Source organism: Pagrus major, chromosome 21, assembly GCF_040436345.1.
Source record: "Pagrus major chromosome 21, Pma_NU_1.0".
NCBI classification, from domain to species: Eukaryota; Metazoa; Chordata; class Actinopteri; order Spariformes; family Sparidae; genus Pagrus; species Pagrus major.
In genome coordinates this window covers 27,957,253-27,970,925 of record NC_133235.1, presented here as the reverse complement: position 1 = coordinate 27,970,925, position 13,673 = coordinate 27,957,253, and the positions used below count along the sequence as shown (strand labels likewise).

Here is a 13,673-nt window from a genome sequence, read left to right as displayed (position 1 = left end):
ACATCAAAGGGTTTTTTCAAAGGTTACCCTGGAATGATATATTCAAGTTTTTCTGGTGGAAGAAGTGGAGCCGCGTCTCAGTGGTATTTATCATCCTAATCAAACACATTAACTGTACCGTACGCTGCGCTGCCTACAGATGAGACTCAATCTTTCATCGCGTCATTTAAATTCCAGTTGGCAGCAGATTAGTTGATCCTTATGGTGTTGAAGTTTCCTTTGATATCAGCGATGACGCTGAAGATGTCAGTTATCAGCTCGTCTCTGATGGCAACCAATACGGGCCGATTTAAATGAATCGCGCGGGGGATCGTGATCTGAGGCGGTTGAATCATCTCGTGGCGTCTGAGTGTTTAAACAGGCAGAGAGGCTAAGTGGCTCTTCACAGAGAGTCACTTTGATATCCCCTCTCTGCTCCTGGATGCTTCGCAGCTTTACACATTTCCCTCATCTCTGAGTTTTGAATGTTAACAGCCGTCAGAAACGTCAGCGCTGACAGATGTGTATCCTCCCACGACGAGGTTTGTAGGAGCGAATGAAAGATGCAAATGTATGTAAATTGTCCTGGTTGTTGAGGGGGGGACGTCTTTAATGTGTGTCAGCTTAATTGACTAAAGAAATCAAAGAGCTCAGTGGTTTTCAATCCGTCTTCAACAAATGTGGGTTGTGTAGACACATGTCGGCTTTCTGTCCTTCTGACACGTAAATGTAAGAACAAATCGGTTCACAGGCGCAACTTGAGTGTTCTGCTAACATTTATTCATCTGATGATTCATCTGTAAAGAAGAAAAAACCTCCAGCTACAATGAAAAACATGATCCTTTTTTATTTTTCATCAAACAGGATTTTGTAGACAACCAAACAACCAGAATATGTTTAAAATGTGGATATTTTTATGGTATGTCGCTCACACTCAGATCTGTTATTCACCAAAACCACGGTTACATTGAACAAACTATAAACCGAAGCACTGTGAGAGAGAAACTGCACTGTTAGAAACAAATCAGTCTTTGATGGATAAGGCAGCTAATATTCTGTTTTCTCTTCCTGTCAACAAATCCCACGAAAAGATCAAATTCAACAACTTGTTCACATCAGTTTTTTTTTTTTTTTTGAAGATGCAACTATTAAATACAAGCTTCATTTCCAAAGTCCAAAAACGGAGTAAACACTGCAGTTTTTATTTAACCTCCTTTGTTTGAGTTTAAACTTGATGAGGAACGATTTAAAGGCAGTTCTGAGTCAGAAGGAGGCACAAAAATAACACAAAAAAACAATAAATAATACAATACAGTGTGTGAACATATGGTGCTATTAGCAGCCAAGCCAACAAGCTTGCTAAGTGACAGTTACTGTAGTCAAGCAGTTACCGAGCTCATTACCCTGGACAGTGTTTTTCTACCTTTCATAAAAAATGTGTTGAAAGTGATGTTCAATCCGAAGAACAAAAAATACCAGGGATGAGTAAACGGTCCTGTACATAGAAAACAGATAAAAGGTTTTGGGAGATAGTGTGAGTGACTCGTGGCTAGTGGCAGCTAGCCAGGTTGGCTAGTGTTACAGCAGTTTACCAACTAGCCATGTGAGTAGTCCCAGTGACACCAGAATCAAATATTTTGTGAAGATATGTGGATTGATTGATGTGACCAGGCCTTTATCTTTAATTGTGGGATTAACCAAAATGTTAAAATAAGGAAGTTCAAATGTAAAACTGTTGATATTCTTGTTCTGTTGCTGGAAAACGGTTTGGAAAACATTAAAGTTGTCGCTCGAAGTGACACTATACTGGCGCTGAAGGTCAAGCATCTATCTATTGCACTGAATCTTCAGTGGACACGGTGTGAAAAATTCAAATGTTAAACATTTATGTAGTGTCCTCCTGCGGTGCTCAAGGTAGCCTTGTTGAATTCCTCTCAGCAGTCAAGTCCTGCAGTGCACTCAGCTCTGCTGCAGGATGGAGGACGGTCACTACGTCTTCTTCACCACAGAATGAACTCTCTGGATTCAAGGATGTGGCAGAGGGAAACAAAGTGTGGCCTCAGCTGTTTGTGAGGTGGGGAACGAAGGAAACGAAGGGATAAATAATGCACTTTCAAGTTTTAGCAACTTTTGTCATTAAAATCCCATCTGTGCTTTGGGGTCTTGCAGAGAGACGGCGGTGTGTGTGTTTGATAAACAGCTGCTGTCGATCCTCTTTCTGCTTCTCATCCTCCCTCCGTCAGCAGCGCTCTTTACACATGAGCTAAATTAACACATGGGGGAGGATTCGTTTCATTTTCAAGTGTTAATATCAGGCTGCTTTCGTTACATCCGCGTCTGCTTTACACTGCCTCTCGGATTATCTTCCCGTCTCGTTCTGATCATCTCTCTGCTTTTCATCGAGCTACAATCCACCTGTCAGACCGAAGCAGATTAGCATTTCAAAAAACACATTAACTGTCTCTGCGTGCAGTGGGCGAGGTGACAGACAGCCACAGTGTTATATAGTGTGTGCTGCTGTCAGTGTTAAAAGCTTTACTGTTCAGAGACATTTAGAGAGCTGGGAGAGGACGCTCCCAGCAGGCGGCATTCAGCGGGGAGGAGAAAACTTTTAGAACAACCTGTACAAGCCTTCATTGAAAAACTTGCAAAGTACAGAACTAAACTAGACACGTTCAATGCTCACGGATATACTTTTACTCCCTCCTGTTGTGCTTTGACGTCACGATGGAAAGAAGTGAAGAAAGAAAAGAAAAACATAAGAGGAAGAAAATAAAGCAGAAAAATGAATCCTTCCTGTATGAAAAGTCTCCAAGTCTCTTGACCAGCTTGCAGGGTACCATCTCTCAAACAGCACCAGTGTGATCATGGCGATGTGCGTGATTGGAGTGAGGCTGTGTTGACTTTGAAGACGCCACTTGTTAACACCAGAGTTCTGTGGTGGCACAAAGATGCTGGAAGGAAATCACTCATGAAAATTCATGATGCCGACTGGAGTTAGAAATCATCAAACAACGTACTGGTGTCTGGAGGATGTGTTCAGGCTGCAAGGGCTCTGACAAGTGCACAAGCTCACGCAGGTTTCCCCTGCAGGAGGCTCTGAGGCTCTACAGCGTCTTAAGAGTTCATACTTCTACTCCAAAGCACACTGCAAAGCCCCGACGCCAGAATAAAATGTTGGCATTGCAAGTGTTTATAAACCACGGATACCTTAATTTCATTTGCATCATGTCAATACGTCTATCATATCCTGTTGGGTGAGGGTTGGTGATGGCGTGACAGCGAGGTGAGACGGTTGCCAAGTAACAGACCGCGCTTCAAGACAAAGTTTCAACGTTTGTAAGGGTGAAACTAATAAATATTGTTAATGAGAGACCACGAGATGGCGAGAGACCACTGTTTGAGATGGCAAGAGACCGCTGTTCGAGATGGTGTGAGACCACTGTTCGAGATGGCGAAAGACCACTGTTTGAGATGGCCAGAGACCACTGTTCGAGATGGCAAGAGACCACTTTTGAGATGGCCAGAGACCACTGTTTGAGATGGCGAGAGACCACTGTTTGAGATGGTGTGAGACCACTGTTTGAGAGACCACTGTTCAAGATGGCGAAAGACCACTGTTTGAGATGGCGAGAGACCGCTGTTTGAGATGGCGTGAGACCGCTGTTTGAGATGGTGTGAGACCACTGTTTGAGAGACCACTGTTCAAGATGGCGAAAGACCACTGTTTGAGATGGCGTGAGACCGCTGTTTGAGATGGCGTGAGACCGCTGTTCAAGATGATGTGAGACCACTGTTCCAGATGGCAAGAGACCACTGTTCGAGATGGCCAGAGACCACTGTTCAAGATGATGTGAGACCATTGTTCTAGATGGCCAGAGACCACTGTTCGAGATGGCCAGAGACCACTGTTCTAGATGGCGAGAGACCACTGTTCTAGATGGCTTTCAACATTTGTAGGATTGAAACTACTGGATATTTTTAATGAGAGACCATTATTCTAGATGGTCTTTCAGCATTTCTAAGTACAATGTTTTTAACGAGAGACAGCTCTTCTGGATGGTGTTTCAACATCTGTAAGTGTGAAATCAATTGATATTCTTATAAAGAGACCAGTTTGTGGTAGCAAGAGACCACTGTTCTCAATGGCATTTCAACATTTGTAAGCTTAAACCCCCAGATATTGTTAATGAAAAGACCAATGTTCAGCATGGCATTTTTATTATTTTTAGGTGCAAAACTGAAACGAGACGTGTCAGGTTTGTGGCAACAGAACCAGGTAAGTGAACAACTGATGTTTTCCTAACCCTAACCAGAACATGAGCACAGCGTTGTCACAACATAAAATTGAAAATTGAACCTGTGTTAAGTTTCAACACATCTGTGGTTTGCAGAAATGTACATTGCCAACATTTATTCTGGCGACTGGGTTGCACTGCACATAACAAAAAGGCATTACAAATGAACACACCACCAACACAAACTCCTACAGAAGTACTCTTCCTGAGGGCCTAATTACAGGTCAAATATTTCCACTTCCACTGAAGCAAACATCCATTCATTATCCTCACAGAAAAGTGCATCAGACTGTAGTCACGATTCCAATCTCCCTGAATCACTGAAATGAAGTGTGTTTGAATACGTTAAATTAACCCACAAAAGCAAAAATTAGTTTCCCTCAAGAGCATTTGCAACCTTTCAATACAGCAGAGCAACATTAATTCGAGATTGCTGCAGACATTACTTCCACATTTACATTTTTGAATATGTACAGTTTCTGAAACAATATCAACATCTCGTAAGTCCAGCACTGTTGCCTGGTTGCATCAGTATATACACTATATACAGTAAAAGACAAAACTGTGTGAATTGTTCTGTTTTTGCTTTCCATATTCTGTAGAGCCACAGCCTCCAGCGAAGTCTCTGAGTGGCTCTGAGTGCAGTGTAAAGTCCTGAGGCCTGACAGGACGCCCCCCTGTCTGCACCCTCCGCTCCAAAAACCCACCAGTTCATCAGGACGTAGGATCTCCGGTTAAATGAAATACTCCTTTGGGTTTTCACTGGAGGCGTTCTGGGGGTCGGCCTGGTTGTTGAAAGGAAAATCCGGACTGTCGTCCTGATCGACTCCCTTCACTTCCTGGTTTCGGTACGTCTCTTTTCTCCGGTAGAGGAATCTGGCAGTTATCGCCAGGCCAGTCACGATCACAAAGATCACCACTGCTATGAGACCTGCAGAGTGGAGGACATTTACGGAAATATATTTGATTTCTTATCGTGAGTTTGATGAGAAGATTGATACTGGAGGCAGTGGGAAGGGCTATCCAAGATGCATTAAGAAGCCTAGGAAGCAGACTTTCCCATCTCTTAATCAAAATGCAGTTTGTATAAGGTGGCTAGCTTTCCAGCTAACAAGACACTACATGTAAACAAGATCATTTTGGAGATTTGGAAAGGTGTATTTCTACTGCTGAGCTAGCCTTCCCCCTGCTTGAAGTCTTTGTGCTAAGCTAGGCTTAACATGTTCTGCACCAATGTATCTACTAAATGCAGAGATATATACCACTGTAAAATATATTTACAGCCTTTCTTTAAGATGGTAATAAGTTGATACCACTGGATAGAATAGATTAATTGCACCTTTTTCACTTTGCATGGTTTAGCTATCACTAATCACACACTCATAACAGAGAACTGCTTTCCAAGTTCACATCATATATTTTAGATTTTTTAACGTGAAAATGTTAAAAAGTGTTTTAACTTACCATAGTCTAGAAAAAACATTTCTTTGTTGACATTAGTACCGTATGGCAAGTAATAAGACCTGATACTCATATCAATATTTGCTTCCCATTTACTTCCATTCTATATTTGAGCCAAGGGAAAATAATAATACAATAATTTGCTTCCAGTGGCAAACCAAATTTCCTTTTTCGCTTTGCTTGGAGTTTTATCTTTTGGTGAACGCAGCCACAACCAGTAGCAAACAAGTGTGTGGTTGACCTCACTTGGCTGTTATTGGCTGCAGTTTTCTTAGTAAGCCAAGACAGAGGAGACTTTGATTGCTGTGTGTCTAACAAGCTGGTATTGTATGGTATTGCGCATGAAAACTACAAAATGAAATGAAGTAAACCGTATGGCTGTTAGGAAGGTGGGAAAACAATCCTACAAAATAAGACCTTTGAACGTAGTTAGTAATGTAAAGTTTTACCAACTTACTGAAGTGGACGTTCAAACCTGTCCGACATCCAGCTGAGCAGAGTCCATATTGTAACTCAGCTGTGACAGTTTTATATTTGTTCATCTCTCTGAGTCCTGAACAGTCTCGCTGCATGCTGGCTGACACGCTGAGTAAATCTATCACGGTGGACTTTAGTCAGAGAGCTTTGTGAAACTACTGTGAAGTCGAAACATGATTTCTGTCCATCTCTGCCTCCTCTGGGTATTCGAGCTCTTTCACTCTGCAGGCTGGTTGTTCTACTAATCTAACTTCAACAGACAGCGAGAAGAGATTCGCACATTTGGACTCAGCTGGACTCTTCTGTTCGGCACATTTCATTATCCGGAGAAAAAGTTTTGACTAATTGGAATTCCGAAATCCAGCTGAAATCAATTTCATACTATATTACTTTTAGTTTGTATTTGAAGAGAAGTTTCTACATCAGTGGAGGTTTATGAGTTCAGAGACTTAATGGACACAGAAAGACTTTTGACTCTCTCTTTTTTTTTTGCTCGTGGCAATCAATCGTCATTTTTAATCAATGTGTCTGGAGCAGAGGAGTAAAAATTTCGCAAAAACTTTGAACTTTTGATGGAACACCTTCGCTGGATTTCCGCCGAATATCTTTTTCATCAATAAAATATTGAGCGTGATCTCTGACTCCGAATCCAACATAATGATAAAAAAAAAAGGTGGAACAGCTTCCAGTGCAGTGAAAGATGGTGAAACAGTTCAGTACCTCCAATCAGAGCCGAGTCAGTCCTGATGGCATTGACTAAAGGCTGACCTGAACCCACTGAGCCAGACTGGTCTACAACAGAGAAAAGAGAAAAAGCCAGGAGTGAAAGTTAGGAGGATGAAAAACGAAAAACCCCAAAGGGCACCGAGAATGAGAAGATGAGATGTCGAGAAGAGTAACGGAAAAGAAGAAATGATGTGGAGAAAAAAAAGGTCAGAATAGAAAGGAGAGAGAGAGACAAGGAGAGAAATTCAGAAACAACATCAGAGTATCATCATTCACAGCAGACGGGAAATACAGCAGCAGCTCTCCAAAGGACTCTATTAAAGCTGCATGAAGCTGAATTAAAACAAGACAGGAGGAAAAGAAATGCTGCTGGAAACGCCTCTCTGTGGTCCAAATTAATTATCTCATCAAGCACACTGTCATGAGTCCCCTCAACAAGGTGTGAACACTTAATGAGCCTCTTGTACAGTTTGAAACAGCAGCTGCAGATGGGACAGACACATGCAGAAACAAAGGAAATGTACAGATTTCTATGCATGCATCAACGTTTAATTCTTGTATTTATTTTGTCAGTCAGTATGAAGATGAATATAACAAGACAGCGAGGTTTGACTTTACTTGGCTGTAGCAGAGAACAGCAGAATGACTGCAGTTGACTTTAAATATCACTTTTTTAAAAAAGAAACATTGATTGCTCTGTTGCGATCAAGCCTTTAAAAATAATGTGTGTGATAATTCTGTTCTGTTACTTCTCCTTAATTCAATCTAGCCTAATCCAATATAAAATAAAACATATTAAAATCCGCTAGATCTGGATTTGGAGTTGGATTAGATACCAGCCACGCAGATTTTTCTCATCAAGAGCCATCCAACACCCTATCTCATCATTTTAAAATGAGAAAAAGGTTCCTGGATCCATTCCTTTGTCTAGATCCGCACCAAAAGTCAGTGAGGTCTATTCTGAGCCGAGATCCATCTACATCCAAGTTTTGTAAATATCCGTTCAGTAGTTTTTGTGTAATTCCTACTGGCAAACCAACCAACAAACGCACACGGGCCCAAACACAACCTCCCTGCTGGAGGTAATAAGCAGCTGTTTGTTTCCCATACCAATTTAAAAGGTGATAATATGTCAATGTTGTGTTCACAGCTTGTTTCTGCTGCCCCCAAGTGGCCAAAAAAAAACTTTATTTGTGGTGATTTTGATGATCATGAACATCCACCATGTAAGAATGACAAGAAACTGTAAAAAAAAAACCAAAGTTGAGGTAATAAGAACCTCTTGTAGCTGATATAGTTGTGAAAGTTACCTAATAAATGTCTAATTAGCTCAATTCACGGTGTGTGCTGCCTCGGGGCAGTTGCCTGCTTTACCTGGTTGGTAATCCGGCCTTGTTTATGACCATGAAGGTAAAAAAAAAAACATCTGACTAGCGCAGACGGCAGTTCAATAAACTGGCAACCAACACAAACATCAGCAAAAATTAAAAATGAATATATAAGAAAGGTCAGCAGGGAGAGAGTCTGCTCGTTGAACCAGTCAGCGTGGAAGAAACCCAGAAAAACAGTAAATCCTAAAATAATATTTTTTTCACCACTTTCCCCAGTGCACTCAAACCTCACCTGCCCACAGCCAAAAGATCAATTCAAAATTTCTTTCAAGCTGTCAACTCAATACAAACGTATAAACTCAACACCTCCTCTCACACTGTAACCTTTAAACCATCAGTACATTAACTCTCACAAGACTTCAACTGTTTGTCAAGTAAAACTTTAAACCCACACGCTGACTTCTCCCTCTCCTACCTGACAGGTGGTGTGTGTTCTCCGCTGCGTAGGGATTGGCTGAGGCCGAGGAGCCGCAGCTGGACTGAAGTAAAGGTCCGGTGATGATGACGGGGCTGGTGTCCGGGTGGAGCAGAGCAGCTTTCAGAGGGCTGATGGAGTTAAAGCTGACCACCGACAGACAGCCGGTGAAACCCAGAGACGCCAATCTGGCCAAGTCTGGATCCAAATCATCAGAGTCTGGAGGAAGAAGAAGAAGAAGAAGAAGAAGAAGAAGAAGAAGAAGAAGAAGAAGAAGAAGAAGAAGAAGAAGAAGAAGAAGAAGAAGGAGGAGGAGGAGGCTTTGAGTAATGCAGCAGGAATAACATGAAGAATGCAGCGCTGCTTTTGTCGTGCAATGTTTTAAAATGGGTCTGATTATAAAAACCAGAGAGTTTTCCCACAATGCAATCCTGCTCTTCAGACTTCTTTCCTCTCCCTTATCAGCTGTACAGCTGGATCAATCAAGATAAAAGATAAGTTCAAGAAAAAATTCAGATGGAAAGTCGGATGAAGTTTTCTGGAGCTTCACGGCAAAAAACAGCATTGCAGCATTCTCCTGAACAACTGAGGTAAGTAAGGACTTAAAATGCAATAAAACAGCTGTTCTGGCGTAATCGAAGTCTCTGGAAGCCCAGAGATCCAAAATCAATATGAAAAAGATGTTATTTACACCCTTCTCAAAGCCGAAATCTTCCCTTTTGCTGCTCAATCTAAATATGTTGGCGCGCACCAACATACAGTATTTAGAAATGAACGCAGAGTCCTGACAGAAGGCCACATCTGTATCTAACCTTGACCATAAATGAGCCTTAACGAATGAACTAACTGGAAGCTTTAAGTGTTACAGAAAGAAACCTTTATGTCCCTGCACTAGTGACTGAACTTTTAACCTTTCTTTAAGAGGCTGTTCTCTCTCACCCAATAAACATCACGACTCACACTGACAGCTTCATTGACTCCGCTTCACATTCCCCTGTTATCACAGTGGGACAATAGCGGCTGCACATTGACTCTAATGATCATCGCGCACGCTCAATGCAGCAGACAGACTGTCAATGACTCAGCTTCCCGTCCGCATCCATCACTCCTCGAGACAGATGCGCACTCTCACCTCTATCTGTTCACTTTATTGACTCGAGTCCCATCAGCTCATCCTTCACCTCCACTCGTTCACGGCCGTGTAAACAGCAGCTGCGAGCGCTGACATCACCGCTGTAAACAGCTGCATCAATAACCGAGAGGTGACTGTGGTTTTTACCACAACACATCTGCATGTTGATGAGAGCGGCAGGAAACATTACAGCCGCCTGTAAGCTCCTCTCAGCCGAAACACTCGTTACTCCATCACCTCCCCCTCCTCCTCCGTCTCTCTGTATTCCTTCCGGGTCCATTAGTTAGGCTGATGGATGACAGGGTTGGCAGGAAAACGACAGAAAATCCACTTTCCTGCTGCTTTTCTGATCCTGATCTGACTCTCTGCCTCCTCTGGTTTGACAGAGGGGAGGACCGGTCACATCCTGACATGACGGGGTTAAAACACACTGAGCCCAGTTACACCACACTGCAGCTTTACAGCCACAAAGGCAAAGAGATGGTAAGAGGAGTTGTCTTAGTTACTCTCTGAGATATGTGGTATGCATGGTTTGCTATGACTTTAACAGATGTTGGGTGTTTTAGGCAGAAACCAGTGTCCGACACGGTGAAAAGAAGCTGCCAATGACAACTTTGTTGTCAGTATAGAAGATTTTTTCATAATGTAATGGCCCAAACTGTGAGTGACTATATTTTCCAGCATGAACAGGGTAGAAATCTCAGGAAATGAAGAAATGAAAAATAAATCTTCTGAAATCTTATAAAACATACACAAATTATTCAGTTTTTGTTCATGCATTATATTACAGTCTTTTTCATAAGCGTTAGTGAACGGGTTACAAGGCCCTTATAAGTCCTTATAAGACGCTTATAGAGGGAAACAAGTCTCGTTCAAGGATCTTACAAGAGGTGAGTTGTTGCAGGAAGACGACAGTGAAAATTGCACGACAAAGAACTATTTCCAAAATCATGTCTGAATAATTAACTGATTTTGACAATCTAGATGAGGCAAAGACTGAAACTGAGACTTCTCCTTGAACGATACGTGTTTAATCAAAGCTCTCTCTCAGTAGAAATCCTCTCTGTAATCTTGTCAGACAACAACCTCAGCCTGTCAGTGGCAAAAACAAGCACTTTGAGTGGATGTAACTTTGACTGGCGGGGCTGCTCCAGAGATTACGTTGCTGTGAGTGTTACGACTTCGAAGTCCACTGTTACAGACACACACACTTTTCTTTCACTACACTTGGTTATTAGTGTGTTCTGGTGAAGAGTCAAGTTGAATTAAACAAAGCAAAATACAAAAACACTCACAGACATCATACGCAGAACAATTGTAGATATATTTTGTATTTGTGCAGAATCCTTCATTTTATTCTGATCATTATCTGGCGACACCCGATGCATGCCTCTAATGAAAGCTGAACCAGACAGCAGACTCAAGTTTCACTTTTAATAATCAGTTTGTTTCCTTTTAAACTGACAGAGCGGTTTCTACGTCTGTCTTATCAGAGAGCTGTGACTGCGGCCTGAAGCCTCTCAGCCCCTCGTGTTATTAACAGCTTACATCTCAAGGAGAACATGAATAAGTCATGACGGAGCCAATTACTGTCTCATCCCGAAATCTGTTACAGGTCCTTCTCCAGGAGCTCAGTCAGGATGTGGTTTCAGCCCTCCCAGAGGTGACGCTTCTTCTTACAGGATTAAAAACTGTGCAGGTGCGTCAGAGTAAAGCTCAGTTCTGGTTTAACTTTACCCTGCGCTGACTTACTGAAGCTAAACACATCTTTACTGACTGAGGCTTCTGGAAGCTGTCTAACATGTTTCTTGGCTTTTATCTCTCCTTGTTATGATGGAAAGTGAAAGGTGCAACACGCAATATTTACAACATCTGATCAATTATGCATCACGCTCTGCAAGATTTGTTTTGACAGCTTACTGGAACCAGAACAGCTGGAAGTTCAGGAAGCAAACAAGCTGATTTTGAGCTGATTTTCTGGATTTATTTCAATTAAAACTTGAGAATAATATTATTTTATAGGGTTTTTATAATCCTCACTTTCATTAAACATTTAACGAGGCAGACGCACTAAATAGTGGACTGCCATAAAAACTTTTGTCACAAGTAGATAATTAACTCTCACGTCTCATGTAAGTCCCAAGTCATTTTTTCTTGGGCAAGTCAAGTCAAATGTTGTCTCAAGTCAGGTCCAGTCCTCTCCCGAAGATTTGTTAGTCTTACCTGCAGTTTTCTATCTTTAGAAAGAGAAAAGACGAGGTATCAGTACCTGTCTTATAATGATATTATTGGCCAATTCATGTATTATAACTAATAATCAGTGAAATTTTATTGAGATTATTGACTTCTTAATTTCTAAAAATGTACTTGTTAACTTAATAAAATTACTTGCTGGTATGAGTGTAAGTCCCATTAGCAGTAACGCACTGTAGCTACCATGTTAGTTGGCTAACTTTACAATCAAGAAGCTTTACTCATCAAAACAATGATACTCTGAATTTGATCCAGATATTTCATCTTGTCTTTGTCTCATCCAGTTTGGATTAGAGACAGAAGTTGAATGATATTTCCATAATATTTGCAGCTACATTAATATCTCTAACTGTTCCTACGCTGTGTGACAGATGAGTCCAAACATCTGAGAGCTGTTATTCAAATGAACGCTCTCTAGATAAAAAGGCCTCGTCTCTGAGCTCGCTGCCTCCTCACTTACCGTGCACTTTGCCCAACACCAGCGACTTGATGGCGTTGAATTCTCCATCAGATGTCAGATTGAACTCTTCTCTGGCGTTTTGGTCGATCTGGAGGAGAAGAATTATTACTAAGTTACTTTCAAAATTGTGTTTTCCATCGTGAAAATGAAGCATTGTACTTTGGAGAACCCTTCCAGTGGATATCTTCAATGCAAAGATGAAATCTTGAAGAAAAAAAACTCATGGAGAGTCCAAGACGGTAAGGTTTCTACCTGTGAGGAGCGCAAATGTGCTCCAGAAACTTTAGGATTTATCTTTTAGGTGCCAGAACACACAGTTTTATGTAACTCTGTTGTAAATAGTTGTGGAGATATCTTTCTCCAGACTGAACTGAACCTCGTGCCTTTGTGTTAAACTGATAAGATGCGATGCACCTTATATTTCAACGCAGCCTCGCTACACAGTGAATCAGGAGGCTGCACCTGTTCGAGATGAGGTCACCTTGTATTTCAGAGTGTTGATAATTATACAGACATTCAGGCTGCTGGCTCCTGGTTAGATGAAGTTCACCTCATATATCATCTGTGGCTGTTGTTAACAAGATAAGACATTCAGTAGATCCAGATACGATTAAGATGCTTCATATTTCATCTGGCGCTGCTTTAATGTGGAGTTTGTCCCTGCCGGCCTGCCGTAGCTGCATCCAGGACAGCTGCTGCTGGTGGCTGAATTTAGAGTAAAGTGCTGACTGAGGCTTTATTTTATAGAGGAATATCACAATACTATACGCAGAGGGAGTAGATGGGACTGCCTGTGTATGTCATCGTGTTTGCCCTTGGGATAAGTGCCTTCTTTGGCAAACATGGAAAAAGGATCATATCTGCAACACTTGCACAATACTCTTCGTGTGAACTTGTGTGTGTGAGTCAAAAGAAAGCGGACATGAAGCCCAAAAACATGGCAACACTATAAGTCCGCCTACTTAGCCTCAATAAGTGCTTTAAAGACTTTAATAAACAGTTTATAACACAATATAATGTACTTGTAAGCAAGCATAACAGTTTTAACTTTAGTTAAGTTGTTATAATACAAAAGATGTGT

At 41.5% G+C, this 13,673-nt stretch overlaps 1 protein-coding gene across 4 annotated transcripts in view; it reads right to left on the bottom strand.

Moving 5' to 3' along the window:
- Positions 1 to 4,200: 4,200 nt before the first annotated feature.
- LOC141017258 (contactin-associated protein-like 4) overlaps positions 4,201 to 13,673 on the bottom strand; it is a 67,085-nt gene continuing 57,612 nt past the window's right edge. For all 4 annotated transcript variants that reach the window (XM_073491912.1, XM_073491911.1, XM_073491914.1 and 1 more), the window contains 4 exons: positions 12,593 to 12,680; positions 8,748 to 8,966; positions 6,936 to 7,007; positions 4,201 to 5,208 (listed from right to left, as the gene is read on the bottom strand). In XM_073491912.1, the coding sequence (XP_073348013.1) occupies positions 5,012 to 5,208; positions 6,936 to 7,007; positions 8,748 to 8,966; positions 12,593 to 12,680 (576 nt within the window). In that variant the 3' untranslated portion in view covers positions 4,201 to 5,011. The remainder of the gene's footprint in view (positions 5,209 to 6,935; positions 7,008 to 8,747; positions 8,967 to 12,592; positions 12,681 to 13,673) is intronic.